Source organism: Hippocampus bargibanti, linkage group LG05 (genome assembly GCF_051943395.1).
Source record: "Hippocampus bargibanti isolate YZ-2025 linkage group LG05, ASM5194339v1, whole genome shotgun sequence".
NCBI classification, from domain to species: domain Eukaryota; kingdom Metazoa; phylum Chordata; class Actinopteri; order Syngnathiformes; family Syngnathidae; genus Hippocampus; species Hippocampus bargibanti.
The window spans coordinates 31,582,379-31,605,173 of NC_142738.1; the positions used below are offsets into that span (position 1 = coordinate 31,582,379).

At 42.3% G+C, this 22,795-nt stretch overlaps 1 protein-coding gene and 1 long non-coding RNA gene across 2 annotated transcripts in view; both read left to right on the forward strand.

Annotated features, from left to right (window-relative positions):
* LOC148898527 (cytosolic carboxypeptidase 4-like) overlaps window positions 1–14,487 on the forward strand; it is an 81,901-nt gene extending 67,414 nt beyond the window's left edge. Inside the window, 4 exon segments of the mRNA XM_088995736.1 lie at window positions 1,218–1,349; window positions 1,489–1,551; window positions 4,997–5,110; window positions 13,886–14,487. Coding sequence (XP_088851862.1) covers window positions 1,218–1,349; window positions 1,489–1,551; window positions 4,997–5,110; window positions 13,886–14,041 — 465 coding nt within the window. The 3' untranslated portion in view covers window positions 14,042–14,487.
* Window positions 14,488–20,586: 6,099 nt separating this feature from the next.
* Window positions 20,587–21,393, forward strand: LOC148898528 (uncharacterized). The gene is made up of 2 exons (XR_016114905.1): window positions 20,587–20,804; window positions 21,227–21,393. It is a non-coding gene; the product is annotated as an uncharacterized LOC148898528 (long non-coding RNA).
* The last annotated feature ends 1,402 nt before the right edge of the window (window positions 21,394–22,795 follow it).

Below are 22,795 nucleotides of genomic sequence, written 5' to 3' on the forward strand. Positions count from 1 at the left end.
ACTTACATTCAGGAATCCCCTTTCCTACTTATTTGTCATGCCGTTTTAAATGATGAGACCCGCGCAGCATGTTCTACCGAAGAAAAATTCCTTGTGTCCTACATACTTATTCATTGCTATTTATTGTTTAAATAATTGGCGGAGTAAGAAACACAAGGGCAACAAAACTCAGCGATCAGTCAGTCATGTGTTCCAATACTTTTAGTCAGATGGAAAAGGGGATGGTTTCAAACATATACGTAAATAAATAAATATTTGGAATTAAAAGGACAACCGACGTCTCCGGACAAGTTGTGTCCATAATTTGTAAAATGGCTTCAAATGACTTCTGCTCAGCGTATTTTACAAAGATTCCACCGCATATAGCTATATTTTACGTTTTAAGACTTGTGCTGAATATTCCGGAAGTCTTCTTTTTGAGTTGGTGACGAGTCCGTATGTGACATCACTGAAGGAACGCCCCTGACCGAAAAAAGGACACATTTTAGCAGTCCTTCCATCACGTCAATGTATTTTGCCGTACTCGTTTGGTCTGAAAACTTTGTGTCGCACCAAAAAGAGGCAGAAGAGGGTGACAAAGCTCTGTGTAAGGAATTATTCGGCCTGTGGAAACGGGCTGATTAATTCCTTACACGAAACTTTTTCGTAATTTTCTGCCTCTTTTTGGTGCTACATTTTTCTCAAAATGGCACGGAATAAATTATTTAATCGATGGCACACATGTATGCTTTCCTCTTCAGAACTATTTGAATCATATTCATAACTGGATGAGTAACAAGAAAGCATATTCTCCGAATCTGAAGCCATTGTTTTGATTCTCCTGCAATGCAAGACGTCTTGGAGTGACGTCACGAACTGGGGGCGGGACTTTCTGAAAATGCCCAATTCGCAGCTCAATTTTTTGCAGATTTTGGACACTTTAAGTCATTTTTATTGGTGTTTTGCATTTGAATAAAAATATCATACTGCGTGTTTTAGGTATTTTAGATGCTATAAAAGTTTTTCTGATGTCAGTTAAGAAACAAAAAAGTGATGTCGGTTGTCCTTTAATGTTGATGTGTTATTTCTTTTCACCATTTGATATAAAACCCATTTTTTTCAGCTGACTGCTAAAAGAAAGAAAATGTCCCACAGAGGCCCATGTATCTTTATGCTCATGCTGTTTATGATTGTTGGTGTCAAATTTTAAAATTCAAAATGTCTGTTATTTCTGACAGGTCTTCTGTGACTATCACGGGCATTCTAGGAAAAAAAATGTTTTTCTATATGGCTGCAGCGTAAAGGAAACACTGTGGCAATCGGGTTCGACATTTGACACTGCGGGACTGAAAGAGGACCCTGGATATAGGGTACGACAAATGCAGACCTATACTACCGAGATATGGTCACATGTCAAAATAATTGTGTTATGATTTTTATGTAAACCTTCCTTTTTTCCAGTGGCAATGCTTAAAAGACTTCCATTCTTGTCACTTTTTCTTATTCTAGACCATTGCAAAGGCCTTGGATCATATCGCACCAGCCTTTTCTTTTAACAGCTGCAGCTATACGGTAATAAGAACAACTTGATTTCATCTTTTGTTATTGTCAGTCTGATCAGTGAACAGCAAACATTAAAGGACAACCGACACCACTTTTTTGTTTCCTAAATGACATCAGAAAAAAACGTTTTATAGCATCTAAATACCCAAAACACGCAGGATGATATTTTTAGTCAAATGCAAAACACCAATAAAAAAATGACTTAAAGTGTGCTAAAACTGCAAAAAAATTGGGCTGCGAATTGGGCATTTTCAGAAAGTCCCGCCCCCTTGTTCGTGATGTCACGCCAAAACGTCTTGCCTTGATGGAGAATCAAAACAATGGCTTCAGATTGGGAGAAGATGTTTTCTTGTTACTCATCCAGTTATGTATATGATTCAAACAATTCTGAAGAGGAAAGCATACATGTTTGCAATCGATTAAAGAAGTCCTTCCAGATCAATTTGAGCCGTCAGGACTGATGTGTAGCGTCCCAGAAATTGCACAAAATGGCGCCAAAGCAAAGTTGGAAATGGGCTGATTTGTCTCCTAGGAATTTTTGTCAGTGAATAGTTGTCTTAGTGCAACACACAATGATTCACCATCGCGTTATTGATACGTCTGTGTAAGCTCTCAGTCGTACAGGAGTGGTCCATCGATGAGAAGGATTCTTCAGCCGTCATCTGTACACATTTGAAGGTTTCGGACGTTTCGCCTCCTATCCAAGAGGCTTCGTCAGCGAACTAAAGTCTGACTGGTCGTGTCGGCCCTTTCGGAAAACATTTTATAAACAAGTTCATGGTTGTGCTATGGGCTCACCAGTTTCACCCATAGTGGCTAATCTTTACATGGAAGAGATGGAGAAACAGGCCCTCACATCCTTCCCAGGGACAAAACCTAGACACTGGTTTAGATATGTGGACGATACTTTTGTCATAATTAAGAAACAAGAAATTCAATCCTTCACAGATCACCTCAACTCTGTAGACTTCAACATTAAATTTACTCGAGAGGACATTCAAGAGAACCAACTAGCCTTCTTGGATTGTAAAGTAATTATAAAAGAGGACAGAGCGCTAAAAACAGAAGTCTTTAGGAAGGCTACGCACACTGACCAATACTTACTTTTTGACTCTAACCACCCTTTACAACATAAACTAGGAGTTATCAGAACCCTCCAGCATAGGGCTAAACTAATACCAACTAGCACTGAAGGTAGAGAAAAGGAGTCAAAACATATCAGGAGAGCACTCACTAACTGTGGGTACCCTCAGTGGTCATTCAACAAATGTCAGAAAGAAAGAATAGGGAATGAAACCAATAATTCTCAAGATACAAAAAGGAGAGGAGTAGCAGTATCGTACATTGCAGGAGTTTCTGAAAAATTACAGAGTCCTTTGGCAACATAAAATTCCTACTTATTTCAAACCGATAAACACGTTAAGGCAAAAATTAGTGCATCCAAAAGATAGGCTACCAAATGAAAAACAAAGTCATGTAGTTTATTCCATACATTGTAAGAATGAAAATTGTAAAGAGCAGTACATTGGGGAGACTCAACAAATTCTCCAAAAAAGACTTTATCAACATCGCAGGGATAATATAAGTGGACCTCAATCGGCAGTACATTTGCACCTAAAAGCTAGCAACCACTCATTTGACGACAATGAGGATAAAATCTTAGCGAAAGAACATAGATGGTTTGAAAGGGGGGTAAAAGAAGCGATTCTTATAAAACAACAAAATCCTTCATTAAACCGGTCTGGTGGGATGAGGTTCAATTTGGATCGTTCATACAATAGCTTGCTTAGCCAAAACAGGTTAGGCAACATTCGTAATGCTGATGAGGTGATACCGGTGGGAGTGGGGGAAATAGGCCACAAGGAACAATCAGTGGGGCCACAGGGAGGGGTCCTCTGCTCCCCCCAACCTGAGAGTAGGGATCTATCATAGCTGTGTCCGGCGCCGCCATGGCTGGACATTAGGGATATATAAATAGGGCCGATACAACCAGTCAGACTTTAGTTCGCGGACGAAGCCTCTTGGATAGGAGGCGAAATGTCTGAAACCTTCAAAATTCTACAGATGACGGCTGAAGAAACCTTCTCATCGACGCGTTATTGATGTGTTTTCCTTCTAATTTCGCCATCAACACAGATCAACATGAAGTTTTCAGACCAAACAAAGTACAGCAAAGTGCATTGTGTGTCCTTTCTCGGTCAGGGGCGTTCCTTCAGTGACGTGTTGTCAGGCATCGTCATCAACTCGAAAACAAGACTTCCTGAATATTCAACGCGAGTCTTAAAACGTAAAATATAGCTATATGTGGTGGAAACTTTGTAAAATACGCTCAGTAGAAGTCATTTGAAGTGATTTTACAAATTATGGACACAACTTGTGTGGAGGCGTCGGTTGTCCTTTAAATATAACCTCATCTGCCTTTTACAAAACCGCCAGTGAAAATGTACGCATACATCTCCACATATTTCTGAATCACCCAAGTCTATGATGTTTCCCATGATTTGTTCCACATATTGAAAAGCACAAAAACTTGGATTTTATATCCACTTTGTGTAGGTTCGTAGGTGTTTGTTTTAATTTTTACAAATAAATGCATATGAATGAAACTCATGACAAAAAGGCAGACAACTCTGAAAAGTTGCCTGCCCGGCCATAAAGTTGCCTGCCTCATTTTTCACAACTTGAAACACAATAATATGACTAATCGCATAAAAAAACATTGTTGCAGTATAAATGATTTTTTTTTTAATTAAGGAAGTACTGTACCTACCAAAAATGCTCCCTTGCTTAATTGATGGTAAATATCCCTTGCTGAGGATTTTGCTCCAGTTGTTGTTTGTCGTCATGGTGCTCAATGCAATGTTTGCGTTGCGTTGTCTGCTAAAAGCCACGTGGACTCCTCTTTCTAAGCGCATTTCAAAACTCTCAAGTACACTTTACAGTCACGGTATAGTCAGTGCACGAAACAAGCTTCTGATTGGCTGCTGTGCCGAGTATGCAAATTGACAAACGAACGTTCGTTTGGCGAGTATGCAAATTGCCAAACAAACGTTCGGTTGGCAATTTGCATACTCGGCACGGTAGCCAATCAGAAGCCTATTTCGTGCTTCGGACTATATTGTGACTGTAAAAGGTACTTGAGAGTTTGGAAAGGTGCTTAGAAAAAGGAGTCCAAGTGTAGCAATTTGCTTCTAGCTTTTGTTTTATTGAATGAAACAAATGTTTGATTTGAAAAAAAACATTTTTTTTTTCTTGAAGAAGTTGTCGACCACCCGGGCCGATACGTTTTGAACGTTGTACGTCCGACGTAAAAGTTGCACGCCTCCGGGCAGACGTTATTTCAATCATCATTTGAATTCTATGAAGTGACATACTAAGCAACTTATTATAACCATATCAGTCTTTATATTGTGCTTTTCTTTCTACTTCATTATTAACAATTGGATTTTCTCAGGTGGAGAAGTCCCGTTCTGCCACTGCCAGAATTGTTGTCTGGAAAGAGTTGGAAGTGCTGAGAAGTTATACTATGGAAAGCACTTATAATGGTTTTGACCAGGGAATATACAAGGTTGGTGAAATTACAACGCTGCAGACTGTTAGCATCACATTGATAGTGTTCTGTACACTCCTCTAAACACAATTCAACTCTTGACCACAGTTTAGTTAACGCATTCTGTATGGGCATGACTAGCATTAATTGGTGTCTTTTTTTATTTGAAAAACTTCACTCAATGAAATCTCAAAAAGGACATACGCTGAAAGGACAGAGGACAGATATAGAGGCCCAATGTGGATGGAATAATTTCAGAAAGATGAGAACACAACCCTTTCATAAGCCATTACCTTATTATGGTGGAGGGGTCTGTATGTACTAATGATTCTAGTACCGTAGTCCCCTTGGGCTTTCTGCCCCTTGCAAAGACTACCATTGTAGACTGGTACTCTGTGTGGGACCAGCAAAAGTATGCTTCACAGAATCCTGATGTTGATTTAAATATTGGAACATCATTTTCCATAATGCAGATGTAGTGACCCACTCTGGACCTTAGCCTGGAGCAGTGGGTCTTTATCGTGTTGGATTGGATTGGATTTGCAGTCTCACAGTGAAGTAATTTACATTGGAAGTACACTGTGTAATACACAGTGGGGTGCAGTTGGAGGCACTGAACCCCACCAGAGTCATATAATAATAATAATAATAATAATAATAATAATCCTCATCATCATCATCATCATTGTTGGGGTAATTCGCCATACAAACATCTCGAAACATCGCTTCTAATCTTTGTTTGCGTTTGGACTTCCTGATACGTCATATCCTGCCTTCCTTTACATGATGTGCGCCGTATGCTCTCCCTTTCTAGTTCGTCCCTCTCTCTCCTCTCTGCTGACCTCCCACAATGTCTCCGCTGTCTTCAAGATTAAACCAACTTTCTGTTCAACACCTGGCTTCCTGATGATTTAACCATCCTCTGCCGTCAACGCCCGTAGAAGCAATGAACCAAGGGCGAACGATCAAAATAAACCCATCAATCATCATCATCATCATCATCATCATAATAATACATTTCATTTTTAAGCGCCTTTCAAAACACTTTACACTTTACAGTCACAGGATATTTTTATTCTGCGGGTGAGCAGTGGCAACCACACGAGCCAGCGTTCACTCAACCCGGAAGTAACAAAGTAAAGAAGTAGAAAACGTGTTTCTATTGTTAATTGTATTTTATCTATTGCATTCTATTTGTGATATTATGATATGCTTGTTTGTGACTGTAAAAGTGTCCTTGACAGCTTTGAAAGGCTCTTAAAATGTAATGTATTATTATTATTATTATTATTATTATTATTATTATTATTATATAACAACACAAAGGGCGGCCCGGTAGTTGAGTGGTTAGCACACTGGCTTCACAGTGCAGAGGTCGCCGGTTCGTGTCCCGGTCCGGCCTCCCTGTGTGGAGTTTGCATGTTCTCCCCGGACCCGCGTGGGTTTTCTCCGGGTCCTCCGGTTTCCTCCCACACTCCAAAAATGTCACATCCTCGACGACGCCAGGAGCGTGCCCCTCCCCTCCTGTCTCTTCCTCCTCTGCTCCTGGAGCGGGGCCCTCCCTTCCTGAATCTCCGGACTCACGCACCTGTCCCCCATTTCCTTAATTGTGCCTTCTGGCTATATAAGCCACCCTTACCGTTCAGTTGTTGTCGGTGTATTCCAGGAAGTTCCCCGTCACCCATCCGCACGCAGGTCTGTTTTGTCGTTGCTCTCTCCCTTGCCTTATTTTCTGTTCTTTCCACATAAAGACTCTTTTTGGAATCACTGTCTCCACCGTGTATTTTGGATCCGACCTTACCCACCTTCCGTCGTCCCTCGAGTCCTGTCGCCACTCCTCGAGCGGACGTGACAAAAAACATGCATAGCAGGCAGATTGACCACTCCAAATTGTCCCTGGGTGTGAGTGTGAGCGTGACCGTTGTACGTCTTTGTGTGCCCTGCGATTGGCTGGCAACCAATTCAGGGTGTCCGCCGCCTCGTGCCCGAAGACAGCTGAGATAGACTCCAGCACCCCCCGCGACCCTAATGAGGAATAAGCGGAACGGAAAATGGATGGATGGATAACAACACAAAGACACAGATAGTCATTCATTCTTCAGCACTTTCTGTACCCTCTTTGTGACATGAAGGAAGCAGTTCTAGATGAAAGAGGAGAGTATGAAAGCGGACTGTTCAGCAGTGGATCAGGGACGTCATGTCATGCGGATCTCAAATCAATGGACAATCTTGGGTGGAAAATCAAGAAAAGGTTGTTAAAATGTGTGAAGCGCATCATTGATTTTCATGATACCATCCTTTTTTTTTAACCGTATGCTCATTCACCAAATCATTCTTTAATAAAAAATAAAATAAGAGTGTTTTTTCATAGTGCACGAAATGAATTATACATTAATATCAAAGTACATGAACTCAAAATACTTTCAATGACTGTACCTCTAACTGCAGACTAGACTGAGAGGTGGACCTCTGCGCCACAGGATCCTCCGAACCCCTGTGACTGAGTCACTGAACCGCTAGGGTTCAATCAAACCCATTTTAAGGACTACTGGCCTAGGGGTTTGCTTAGGGGGCTGCAGTGTGAGCTGGACAGCGTCCAGAGGCCTTACTACACGTTTGGAGAAGCTGGCTCCAGAGAGATAGAATGCCAACTCCTTGAACAGGGAAGGCGCCTGTGATGTTGAGATGTTTTATCTCTATAGTTAGTACATATATCTGTATAGTTGGGCCTATCTCCGCACCGAGTTTATTATGTGTAAGCCTTTCTTCTACTGCAGAGTTGCCCATGGTAAGAGGCACCAAGCAGGTGTGGGCCCTTCTAATTGATGCTTGTCCAGTGGGGTTCACCCATTTTAATAAGAGGGAAATTGACTTATCCCTTTGTATCTGCACCAAACAGTTCAGAGTACCCACCCGTTTTTGAATTCTTCGAGGGGTTGCTGAAAAGTGGTCCCGTTGGATACTCCATTGTTCTGTTAGAGGACTTCAATGCTCACTTGGGCAATGACATTGAGACTTGGAAGGGTATCATTGGAAATAAATGCAATGGGTACAAGCAAAATATAGCTTTGGTGGTCGCTGAGGCGGAAGAACTTGGGCATGGAACGAATTAGTTGAATATAGAACAACTTCGAGACAACTTTGAGTATATTCTGGTCAATCAGCCTGCATCTCAGGATAGGGAAGCAATGCACCATGACAACTGTGTCTTGTGGGAATGAGGTGCTGCTGATGTTGACTTGAGACATTGTGAGTCGGTGGAGAGAATACTTTGAAGATCTTCTGATTTCCACCGCCGCACCTTGTGATGAGGAAGCATAAACCTGGATCTCTGACGCGTTTTTTTCTATTCCTGGGGTTGGAGTCATCGAGGTGCTTAAAAGATCCTCAGCGGAAAATCCTTGGGCGTTAGATGAGATCTGCCCCGAGTGAAATATTAATGACATACCCTGATCATAATCTTCAAGGGTGCAAGGATAAACCTCTCAAAATAAAAGAAATTATCAGAGGATATCTAAGAAACCTTGAGGAAGGGTAGAAAGTGGGGAAATCATCCTTCCAGGATGACCAGGCTGCAATGGATGTCGACACAATACACAATATGGTGCAGTACATCGTTATTTGCAATAATGTAACACTCCATTTATGATGATACGTCTGTGTAAGCTCTCAGTCGTACAGGAGTGGTCCATCGATGAAAAGAAGTACAGATGGCGGCTGAAGAAACCTTTTCATCCATTTATGATGATAAAATGTTGCAGGAAGAGGCCTCAGGAGAAGTGGGTCCTCCTCAAAACACCTCCCACTCACACTCCCACCTTGTTAGAATTTAGTGTTCCATTAACATGTCGTGCATATTTTGGGAATGTTGGAAGAAGCCGGAATATGTGGAGAAAACCCATGTAGGCACAGAGATAACATGCAAACGACACACAGGAAAGCCGAAACCAGACTCAAATTCCGCACATCCACACTGTGAGTTCGTTGCGCTAACCAGACAACCACTGGGTCAGCGTGCCATCTGTAGATCTTCAAAATGTCCCAAAGGTGGCTATCATCCACTCATCTGTCTCAGACTAACTAGTACGCATTCCAAATGTCTATTTTAGAAAGTTTAAAAAGCATTGTTGCTGTCTGTTAGTCTAAAAATCTGACAAAGGAAGTGCTATTACAGTGATATCATCCATCCATCCATCCATCTTCCGTACCGCGTATTCCTCATTAGGGTTGCCGGGGGTGCTGGAGCCTATCTCAGATGTCTTCGGGCACGAGGCGGCGGACACCCTGAATTGGTTGCCAGCCAATCGCAGGGCACACAAAGACATACAACAGTCATTCTCACACTCACACCTAGGGACAATTTGGAGTGGTCAATCTGCCTGCCATGCATGTTTTTGGAGTGTGGGAGGAAACCGGAGGACCCGGAGAAAACCCACGCGGGTCCGGGGAGAACATGCAGACTCCACACAGGGAGGCCGGACCGGGACGCGAAACGGCGACCTCTGCACTGTAAAGCCAGTGTGCTAACCACTCGACTACCGGCAATTAATAGATGGCCTCTTTTCTTACTTTTCAATAACAAACACATGAATCATGCAGCCCCCACGAGGTAAGAAGTTGACTGAATGAGCTCCACCGTTAAGGCATTGGAAATGTATGCCTTTCATGCCTCTTGTTAAGGTTGCGAACACTGGTAAAGGCAAGAACCAGATCGTGCTGAATTCGGAAGTACAGTAGTTCGATTGCACAATCGTTGGGACAATGAGGCTCTCAAATCAGATTATCTCAAATAATATGACAACACTAAGACAATATGACAAAACAAAGACACAGAGAGTCATTCATTCTTAAGCACATTCTGTGCCCTCTTTGTTACATGAAGCAGTTATAGATGTAAGAGGAGGAGATCAAAGTGGCCTTTTCAGCAGTGGTCAGGGACAATTGAAGCAGAGACATGCCATCAAAATCAGTGGCTCTTTTAATCCGTGCAACAACCTAAACCATAGGTGTCAAACTCAGGTCCTGGGGGCTGCTGTCCTGCATGTTTTCCAAGTGTTCCTGTTGCAACACATCTGATTCAAATTATCCTGTCATCAGCAAGCTCTAATAATAATAACAATAACAATGACAATAACAATAACAATAACAATAACAATAACAATAACAATAAAAACAACAAACAACAATAACAATAGCAACAATAATAATAATAATAATAAGAAGAAGAAGAAGAAGAAGAAGATTACATTTTATTTTTTAAGCACCTTTCCAAGCTCTCAATGACACTTTACAATCACAAAACATGGACATAAATAAAACCACAGATAAAATTATGAATAAGAACACGATATAAAACTAACCAGAGTTTGGGGGCAGAGCGGTTGAAAGTCCTGTCCCCCATTGTGCTGAGACGGGCAGGGGGCACACGGAGGTGGAGGGAGGATACGGATCTGAGGGAACAAGCCAGTGGAGACCAGCCCCTTGGCCTCCCCCTTTGCCCAGCCTCCGCCCCACGGATCGTGCACGGTGGACCAGTGTACACTGTACGGGATATATTGGACTCACAGCCCATGGACAGGGGTCTCCAGTACAGTCGACTGGGAGGGCTATGGCCCAGAAGATCGTCAATTGGGCCCCCGCTCCTGGATCCTGGACCAGCCCTTCTTCAGGCGTTCTATTCGGTGTATCCTTTGAAGCCGGGTGGGCCGCCAAGAGGCGTCCGATGAGGGGGGGAGGATACTGTCACATTCGGATGGGCAGCAAGGTGTGGGGTCGCGCCTGCCCGCTTGTACCGCGTGCTGCCAATTAGCTCGTTATGTCACCAGGTATTTAAACAGGACACATTCTATAGTATTTGCTGGTGTATTGATGTGCCTCGCTACTGCCAGTGCCCCGGTCAGATTTGCCCTACTGCGCTCCTGCATGTACCCGGTCCGAGCCCCCCCTGCCTCTCCCCCGTCTAGCCATTCTGATGCGTCTCGTCACACGTGTGTGTCGATACCCTTGTTTTCCCTACCGTGACTACGCAGGTCGGTTGTCCCGTTGCCCCCTACTCGCTCGTTTTGGTACTCGGTATTTTGTATTGGCCCTGGTCCACGTTTGGACCAGCGATTTTTTTTTTTTTTTTTTTTTTTTTTTTTGTACAGTGGTACCTCGGTTCTCGAACGCCTCACAGTTCGAACAAATCGGAGTTAGAACAAAATATTCGAGATATTCTTGCTTCTGCGTTTGAACACCAATCGGTGTTCGAACGCCAATATGACGCGTGAGTGCGTATGCGAGGGTGGGGTGCTGAGCGGCGTACGGGTGTATCGCTCTCTCCGTGACCAACTGTTGTCGCTTGCGGACGTGCTGTGTTTTCCTCTAGCATTTAATATAGGTGTACGAAGAGTTTTAGCCCCTAATCATGCCTCCAAAGAAAGTAAGTGCTGCTTTAAGTGACAAAAGAAAAGTAGTGCGTACAACTATTGCATTTAAGAAAGAAATAATCACAAAATATGAAGGAAGTGTGCGAGTGTCTGATCTGGCGAGGGAATACAGCATGGCGAAATCTACGATCAGTACGATATTAAAAAATAAGGAGGCTGTGAAATATAGTGATGTGACTGTGGGAGTGAGAGCAAGTGTCATTGGATAGATATTTTAAGAGAAAAGAACATCCTGTAGCCGCGTCATTCGTAGCTGTCACGTTCCGAGCGAGAGTGACGGCAGCTGACTCGTCGGAACGTAGTGGAATGTTTGGATGTTTATTCACAAATAAAAGAAAACACAGCGAGTAGGAAGGCAGGGGGTGATCCGACCCGCTTACTACGCCAAAAAGCAAATGGCACACGAGGGTGCAAAATTACGCAATCCCGGAAGATGACATAAATTTACGCGACGCAGTCACGCAGGGAAAATACCTCGGACCGGATACACTCGCGCATCAAAGGAAGAGTCCAGGTACGGTGGCGAGGTGAGTCAATCATCCGGCATTGGCGAGGTGATCGCGAACCGTATAAATCCCCCGTGTCCGTGATTAGAGAATTGACAGCAGGTGGAGAACAGCCGGGAGAGGCAGCCTCGACCCCCCCCCCTCCCCCCGCTGTCAACTCGCAAGTGACAGGAGCAAAGAGATGGTTTCGGTGTTCGAAAAAAATCGCTTTTCGAACAGGGTCCTGGAACGAATTATGGTCGAGAACCGAGGTATCACTGTATTTATTATTACGGTGCAGACATGCGTGTGTTTGTTGAACCGTCTGAACGGATCCACTGTCTTTGTCGCTTGCTTTTGGGATCCAGCTACTCTTTTCGTTGCCACGAGACAGCTCCCACTCTGCCTCGTTCAGAACGTGACACCCTATGTTCCTGCCTCTTCTGGAAGAAAGTATTTATGACAGCCATTGATTTATTTTTATCAAAGCCAACCACCATTTGTCCTCCTGTCCTCCCTTCGTCATAAATACAAAACACGGAATGTTTAAAAAAGTGCGGCCATACAACGCCACTCGCCATGAGGGAGGCCTGCATCCCTCAGGGCTGGTTTCAAGTCATCACCCAATCACCAAAGTCTCTGGGGAACTTCCAAAAAATGAGAGCACACGCATACCTATATACACAACACGTTTAGGACAGCAGTTCCACATTCTCAAAATGCAATACACATGTAGGGCCATAAGAGGGAGGCATCTGGAGTGGCAAGAAAGGAGAAGCAAAATCTCTGGTCTTAAAGATATCATTCAAAGGACGTTATTTATGACATGCTCATCTTGCATGTACAGTAAAGTTTCGTTATATCGATATCGATTATATCGATAGTACTGCTTATTACGATACTATTTTCCTGTCCCGGCAGATTTCTAGTCATTTTATGTATAATTAGTTCCGGTTTGTACGATACCTGGTTATTACGATAATCCGGTGACTACGGTGCCCTTTTCATCTCCTGCCAGCCAATTTGGTCTGCTTATATCGATACGAAAGCAGCTTAAGCTGAATCGATATTTGCTTAAGGATTTCAATACAGGACCACCATTAGATAAATCTGTATCTGTAACACCGTTGTTCACGTCTCCAGCTTCAGTGTCTTGCACTGTAATCCTCGAGCACTATAAAAACGGTGTAGCAGAGCTCACATCTTTCATGACTGCTGCAATAGCATCTGAAAAAGACTCTAGTCTTCTTATATACAGTTGTTCAACACCAATTTCAACCATGGGGGAACATAAGAATTGTGATATCGGAACGAAGTACATGGCAATAGTGGCTGTCGAGGAGAATCTAACAAGAAGCAAATCCTCCATTGCGAAAGAGTTCGACGTGCCGCAGAATACTTTATCAACGTAAGTCATGTAAACGTTTGCAGTTTTCCAGACATGTATTTAATTGAGTTGTATTCAGATATCTTTATCGCTTGCAGTAATCACTGTTTTTCATATGTACATGCTGGCATTCATGGTTTCTCGTGTGTATAGAACAATGTCGAGTGCTACTCAGAGTCACTATTGCAAGATTGTGTTATGAAAATAATAAAGGACTTTTTTATTGAATGCATGTGTTTATTTTTCACTTCATACAGTACAAAAGCATTCTCGATACGCAGTCCAATCTCAGGGAGAAAATGACATGCCATATCAAAGATCCAAAGATATTGCCCACTGCAGTTCATCGCAGGATTGGATAGCTCGATAGTCCGGTTATATCGATATTTTTTCCGACTCCCGAGAATATCGATATAACGAGACTTTGTATATGTTTCTGATAGAATACTAGTTATACTAACATTCAGTTCACTGCCTATTTGTTTGTGTATAGGGACTCCAGACAAGAACCATGGAACTGGAAGAAATGGGAATGAAATTTTGCCACAGTCTGCTCTCTCTGACTATTGATACAAGGGCCCTGTACAACAGTCTTATCAATCACATGACTCTGGAACACAACATCCTTGATCATAAGTCGCACAAGTAAGATATTACTCAAACTAACTGCAATACAGATGCTCCCCCACTTACAAACATTCAAGTTACAACGTTACGGTACATACAAACATTTTTGCGGATACAGTATGGCGAAAAATGTTCGGACAGAGATGTTGTAAATTAGATTTTCTATTTGCCAAGGGTAAGAAAAAGTATTTTAACCATCATGTTACTCATAAACAAGCAGGATGTGTGCCAAATAGCAATACAGACCATAACGCGGTCAACTACATCTCTTTTAGCGAGACATTACTACTTTCTCATTCCAGTGTATGTAACCTGAATGCACTGAAATCTATCTTGATATATTTAGTCACTAATAATGTATTTTGTGGTGGCAGTTTTAAACTGTCAAAGAAACCAAGTGGACACACTCATGTCAGCTGCAATATAATTCTGTTTTTGACTTTTAAAGTTTGGATAGCAAAGTTTGAGAGAAATCATTTACAATTCAACATGTTGAACAACACTGAAGAAAAATACAAGTCAAAATGCATTTTAGGAGTAGACTTACCCAGGTCCAAAGTGTTTGGTGGCCCATTGAACACTTGTGTAAAAACTGCTCCATCTGACCTTCATATCATCATACAGTATGTGATTGTCTGAATGATTCTTTCCAATTCATCACATTTAATAAGACATGAAGAGAAAATATTTTCACATCCCTGATAAGTGAGACACTAATCTTGTACAGATTGTAAATAAAATCAGTTTTAACAGTTCTCTTAGATGATCAACATCTCTGAAACAAGGGTATGGGTCCAAGATCTTCACGGCCCAATTCTGTTCCTTAACTGTATCAGAATCAAGGAAGGCTCGTCTTGCTTTGAACTCGAGGTCCAGGAGTTGGGAGTCATCAGTGTTGGGCTTGGCCTTGTACATTTCTGGGAGAGTTTTATAATGTCTCACTTGGTTTTGTAAGGTCTCTGTAATCAGAATCAGAAAACCTTTATTCGTCCCACAATGAGGAAATGTGCAGTCCACAGCAGCAATTTGAAAGGGGATGGGGTGGGGGGCAGGGGGGGTGAAATGATAGAAACAAGATATTCTAAGCATAGCAAAATAAAAATGTCTGTATACTGTGAATGTGCAAAACCGTTTCATAAAAAAACTGTACATAGTGCAAGTATCAAGAACGTCATATTGATATATTGCATCAACCCATTTACAAGTGTCCAGTTTTTTTTCACGTGTGATCATTGAGAATTGCAAAGCCTGACGGCAGTCGTTAGGGGCGAGCGGTGGTACCTCTCCTTCTTGCAGCGTGGGTGTAATAGTCTCTCGCTGAAGGAGCTACCCAGTGCATTCAGGGTGGGCAGGAGGGGTGGGAGGGGCTGTCCATCATAGCTTTTAGTTTAGCTAGCGTCCGTCTGTTTCCCACCTCCTCCATAGAGCCCAGAGAGCAGCCCAGGACAGAACTGGCCCTCTTGACAAGGCCTCCTGTCCCGGGCGGCGATGCTGCCTACCCAACAGACAATTCCATAGTGGATGGCTGAAGCCACAATGGAGTCATAGAAAGTCTTTAGGAGTGACCCCTGAACCCCAAAAGACCTCAGTTTCCTCAGTAGGAAGAGGCGACTCTGTGATTAGGGCATCCGTGTTTGTAGTCCAGTGCAGTTTATTGTTGAGAGTAACACCCAGGTACTTGTAGGAGGTCACCCTCTCAATGTCCAAACCCTGGATGTTCAACGGTGCAGGTGAGGATTGTTTCCTGCAGAAATCCACCATCAACTCCTTCGTTTTCCCGGTGTTGATCTGGAGGTGATTCTGCTGGCACCAGTCCACAAAGTCGTTTGTCAGTCCCCTGTACTCCTGATCGTCTCCCTCTGTAATGAGGCAGACAATAGCTGAGTCGTCAGAGAACTTCTGGAGGTGGCAGGTTGGGGTGTTGTGGTTGTAATTTCTGGAGTGATAATTTAAAACAAACACAACCAACAAATTTAACCATGTGGAGATGCAGTCTCATTGGCCATTGTGTCAATTGATATGTGCTACTTACATTTGCTCGTACAACGTTGATACTAACGTGTACAGTATCCAGGAAAAATAAAGTAATAAAAAAAGCTTCATTATCAACAAACCACAACAGTGTTCAAGTATGTAACACTGTTCACAGGCTAAGTAACACAAGTTACTGTTAAATCTGGCTAATAAGAGTTAGTGCGAACCTGGGCCTGAAATCCGAAAGTCAAAATGTGTATAAATAGGCACTAGCATATATACATACGGTATACATAATTCTGTAACTGTTAATGCTAACATTAGCACGTTTTTATAAAGTCGGAATCATGCTGAGTCGAGTGCCAAATAGCACAAGTGAATTTTGAGACGGGTTTTTAAGATGGGCAGCGAGGGGGCTTGCCGAATGTTCACACACATACATACATGCTTATAGGCATACAGGAAGGTACACAGATGCACACACACACACACACACACACACACACACACACACACACACACACACACACACACACACACACACACACACACACACACACACACACACACACAGATACATATATACCAGGTGTCAGGAACCTATGGCTCGCGAGGCATATATGTCTCTTTTGATGATTACATCTGGCTCGCCTCTAAAACGAAATAGATATTCTCACTGTTTCGCTGTTCGTTTCCTGTTTTGGCGGCAGTTTGATTGGATGACGCAAATTTCCCCATTGTGGGACGAATAAAGGTTTTCTGATTCTGATTCTGACACTGACCTAGGTTGGCGGAAAGCGCAATTTTGATTGGTTGATACTGATCCAGGTTGCCTGAAAGCGCAATTTTGATACTGACCTGTAGGTGGCCGTTGGTGTCGAAACAGGTTAACACCCCCTTTTATAAAAACGGTGTAGCAGAGCTCACATCTTTCATGACTGCTGCAATAGCATCTGAAAAAGACTCTAGTCTTCTTATATACAGTTGTTCAACACCAATTTCAACCATGGGGGAACATAAGAATTGTGATATCGGAACGAAGTACATGGCAATAGTGGCTGTCGAGGAGAATCTAACAAGAAGCAAATCCTCCATTGCGAAAGAGTTCGACGTGCCGCAGAATACTTTATCAACGTAAGTCATGTAAACGTTTGCAGTTTTCCAGACATGTATTTAATTGAGTTGTATTCAGATATCTTTATCGCTTGCAGTAATCACTGTTTTTCATATGTACATGCTGGCATTCATGGTTTCTCGTGTGTATAGAACAATGTCGAGTGCTACTCAGAGTCACTATTGCAAGATTGTGTTATGAAAATAATAAAGGACTTTTTTTTATTGAATGCATATGTTTATTTTTCACTTCATACAGTACAAAAGCATGCTCGATACGCAGTCCAATCTCAGGGAGAAAATGACATGCCATATCAAAGATCCAAAGATATTGCCCACTTTTAATGCAGTTCATCGCAGGATTGGATAGCTCGATAGTCCGGTTATATCGATATTTTTTCCGACTCCCGAGAATATCGATATAACGAGACTTTGTATATGTTTCTGATAGAATACTAGTTATACTAACATTCAGTTCACTGCCTATTTGTTTGTGTATAGGGACTCCAGACAAGAACCATGGAACTGGAAGAAATGGGAATGAAATTTTGCCACAGTCTGCTCTCTCTGACTATTGATACAAGGGCCCTGTACAACAGTCTTATCAATCACATGACTCTGGAACACAACATCCTTGATCATAAGTCGCACAAGTAAGATATTACTCAAACTAACTGCAATACAGATGCTCCCCCACTTACAAACATTCAAGTTACAACGTTACGGTACATACAAACATTTTTGCGGATACAGTATGGCGAAAAATGTTCGGACAGAGATGTTGTAAATTAGATTTTCTATTTGCCAAGGGTAAGAAAAAGTATTTTAACCATCATGTTACTCATAAACAAGCAGGATGTGTGCCAAATAGCAATACAGACCATAACGCGGTCAACTACATCTCTTTTATCGAGACATTACTACTTTCTCATTCCAGTGTATGTAACCTGAATGCACTGAAATCTATCTTGATATATTTAGTCACTAATAATGTATTTTGTGGTGGCAGTTTTAAACTGTCAAAGAAACCAAGTGGACACACTCATGTCAGCTGCAATATAATTCTGTTTTTGACTTTTAAAGTTTGGATAGCAAAGTTTGAGAGAAATCATTTACAATTCAACATGTTGAACAACACTGAAGAAAAATACAAGTCAAAATGCATTTTAGGAGTAGACTTACCCAGGTCCAAAGTGTTTGGTGGCCCATTGAACACTTGTGTAAAAACTGCTCCATCTGACCTTCATATCATCATACAGTATGTGATTGTCTGAATGATTCTTTCCAATTCATCACATTTAATAAGACATGAAGAGAAAATATTTTCACATCCCTGATAAGTGAGACACTAATCTTGTACAGATTGTAAATAAAATCAGTTTTAACAGTTCTCTTAGATGATCAACATCTCTGAAACAAGGGTATGGGTCCAAGATCTTCACGGCCCAATTCTGTTCCTTAACTGTATCAGAATCAAGGAAGGCTCGTCTTGCTTTGAACTCGAGGTCCAGGAGTTGGGAGTCATCAGTGTTGGGCTTGGCCTTGTACATTTCTGGGAGAGTTTTATAATGTCTCACTTGGTTTTGTAAGGTCTCTGTAATCAGAATCAGAAAACCTTTATTCGTCCCACAATGAGGAAATGTGCAGTCCACAGCAGCAATTTGAAAGGGGATGGGGTGGGGGTCAGAGGGGTGAAATGATAGAAACAAGATATTCTAAGCATAGCAAAATAAAAATGTCTGTATACTGTGAATGTGCAAAACCGTTTCATAAAAAAACTGTACATAGTGCAAGTATCAAGAACGTCATATTGATATATTGCATCAACCCATTTACAAGTGTCCAGTTTTTTTTCACGTGTGATCATTGAGAATTGCAAAGCCTGACGGCAGTCGTTAGGGGCGAGCGGTGGTACCTCTCCTTCTTGCAGCGTGGGTGTAATAGTCTCTCGCTGAAGGAGCTACCCAGTGCATTCAGGGTGGGCAGGAGGGGTGGGAGGGGCTGTCCATCATAGCTTTTAGTTTAGCTAGCGTCCGTCTGTTTCCCACCTCCTCCATAGAGCCCAGAGAGCAGCCCAGGACAGAACTGGCCCTCTTGACAAGGCCTCCTGTCCCGGGCGGCGATGCTGCCTACCCAACAGACAATTCCATAGTGGATGGCTGAAGCCACAATGGAGTCATAGAAAGTCTTTAGGAGTGACCCCTGAACCCCAAAAGACCTCAGTTTCCTCAGTAGGAAGAGGCGACTCTGTGATTAGGGCATCCGTGTTTGTAGTCCAGTGCAGTTTATTGTTGAGAGTAACACCCAGGTACTTGTAGGAGGTCACCCTCTCAATGTCCAAACCCTGGATGTTCAACGGTGCAGGTGAGGATTGTTTCCTGCAGAAATCCACCATCAACTCCTTCGTTTTCCCGGTGTTGATCTGGAGGTGATTCTGCTGGCACCAGTCCACAAAGTCGTTTGTCAGTCCCCTGTACTCCTGATCGTCTCCCTCTGTAATGAGGCAGACAATAGCTGAGTCGTCAGAGAACTTCTGGAGGTGGCAGGTTGGGGTGTTGTGGTTGTAATTTCTGGAGTGATAATTTAAAACAAACACAACCAACAAATTTAACCATGTGGAGATGCAGTCTCATTGGCCATTGTGTCAATTGATATGTGCTACTTACATTTGCTCGTACAACGTTGATACTAACGTGTACAGTATCCAGGAAAAATAAAGTAATAAAAAAAGCTTCATTATCAACAAACCACAACAGTGTTCAAGTATGTAACACTGTTCACAGGCTAAGTAACACAAGTTACTGTTAAATCTGGCTAATAAGAGTTAGTGCGAACCTGGGCCTGAAATCCGAAAGTCAAAATGTGTATAAATAGGCACTAGCATATATACATACGGTATACATAATTCTGTAACTGTTAATGCTAACATTAGCACGTTTTTATAAAGTCGGAATCATGCTGAGTCGAGTGCCAAATAGCACAAGTGAATTTTGAGACGGGTTTTTAAGATGGGCAGCGAGGGGGCTTGCCGAATGTTCACACACATACATACATGCTTATAGGCATACAGGAAGGTACACAGATGCACACACACACACACACACACACACACACACACACACACACACACACACACACACACACACACACACACACACACACACACACACACACACAGATACATATATACCAGGTGTCAGGAACCTATGTCTCTTTTGATGATTACATCTGGCCCGCCTCTAAAACTAAATAGATATTCTCACTGTTTCGCTGTTCATTTCCTGTTTTGGCGGCAGTTTGATTGGATGACACAAATTTCCCCATTGTGGGACGAATAAAGGTTTTCTGATTCTGATTCTGACACTGACCCAGGTTGGCGGAAAGCACAATTTTGATTGGTTGATACTGACCTGTAGGTGGCCGTTGGTGTCGAAACAGGTTAACACCCCCTTTTAAATACGCCTGACGAGTAAAAAAAAAAAGACGAGTATCATACACTTCAGGTTGGAATGGACCGAAGGATTTGTCTTTGTGGAGAGAAAAAGTTCTGATTTTAAGCGTGCAAGCTATTGAGCAGTGTGCAGGCTATCTAGCAGTAACTTCGCCTAATGACCGACCCTGCAAGTTGACTTTCATTCCGATCGTTTGGCTGGATTTTTTTACCAATCATGAGGAACAGAAAACTAGTCATATTAATGGTGAGTGTTATCACAAAGTTATTTAAAATAATACATTCTGACATTTTGTTGAAATCACATGTGTGCATGGGTGTGTGTTTGTGGGTCTCACTGAAAAACATTTCAAAATGTTTTACTTTTATGGCTCTCTTAGTCAAAAAGTTTCCCGACCCCTGATATATACTGTACACAAATGCGTACTCTCTGGGAATATACATCCTATTTTGTGGAATAGGTCTTATTACATGACTTTCTAAAGACATTATTTTTGAACATGTCCTTCTTGAGCCAGTTAATCATTTAAACAGGATACAATTATTGTCATGTGTTTCATATTTCTCTCTTTAGATGTAAAAATTCTTACTTCAGTCTTTATAATTGAGTAATACCACAACAATAGCAGCTGAAACCATGTAAAAAAGTAAACTCTTTCTGTCACACAGCTACTTTGAAGATGATGAGCCTCCGTGTGTTGAAGAAATTGAGTATTCTACGTATCCCGTTCTGAAAGGAAATGATTTGGAATTGGATCGAAAAGGATGCATGTCCAACACTGAGGAACAAGGTGGAGCTGAAGGACATATGGCCTAAAAATAAAATGGAAAACATTGTCAATCATTCACAATCCTTCACCTTATTTAACACAGATGTCCTTTGAAACATGAGATGAAAGGACTATTTCAATTGTGTGAAATATGACAATCACCAAGTGTTGCCATGTCGAATATGAGGGGTGTCGGGGGAAAAATAAATCATTTGTGTGACTCTATGCATGTTCTAAATATTTTTGGTGTGTTTTGATGCACTCTACACCCTCATCATCCTATCAGTTTCACTTTCACAAAAAAAGTATTTAAAAAACTATGTACAGGTAACAGGTCATCGCTATCCTGTGGCTTACGTTCTGGAAGTTGTTGGAGTTCAGCAGTCTCCAATTACTGCTTTTGATCATCCACTATCGAGCTCTTTTGTCGTTGTCATTATTTTCATGCAAAGTTTTTCTTTTTTATGAACAATTCACCGAGGGCACAGGAAAAGAAATGGAATTTGGAGGGCCGAAATTAGCAGTTAAAGGATATCCATCCATCCATTTTCCGTAGCGCTTATTCCTCATTAGGGTCGCGGGGGGGTGCTGGAGCCTATCTCAGCTGTCTTCGGGCATGAGGCGGGGGACACCCTGAATTGGTTGCCAGCCAATCGCAGGGCACACAAAGACGTACAACAGTCACTCTCACACCTAGGGACAATTTGGAGTGGTCAATTTGCCTGCCATGCATGTTTTTGGAGTGTGGGAGGAAACCGGAGGACCCGGAGAAAACCCACGCAGGCCCGGAGAGAACATGCAAACTCCACACAGGGAGGCCGGACCGGGACGCGAACCGGCGACCTCTGCACTGTGAAGCCGGTGTGCTAACCACTCGACTACCGGGACGCCGAGTTAAAGGACAACCGACACCATTTTTTTTGTTTCCTAACTGACATCAGAAAAACGTTTGATAGCATCTAAAATGCCCAAAACACGTAGGCTGATATTTTTAGTCAAATGAAAAACACCAATAACAATTGTCTCCCAAAACTACTTCAAAATGATCTGCGAAAGTTTCATTTTCAGAACGTCCCGCCCCCTTGTTCGTGATGTCACGCCAGTACGTCATGCCTTGCTCTAGAATCAAAACAATGGCTTCAGATTCTGAGAAGATGCTTTCTTGTTACTCATCCAGTTATGAATATGATTCAAATAGTTCTGAAGAGAAAAGCATACATGTCTGCAATCGATTACAATCGATTGACAGCAATGTAGCATCCCAGAACATGCAGAAGATGGCGCCAAAGCTCCGTTGGAAATTGGCTCATTTGTCTGCTTGGAATTTGTGTCAGCGAATATCAAATAGTTGTCTTGGTGCAACACACAACGATTCATCATCGCATTATTTATGTTTTCCTTCTAATTTCGCCATCAACACGGATCAACACAAAGTTTTCAGACCAAACAAAGTACCCAAAATGCATTG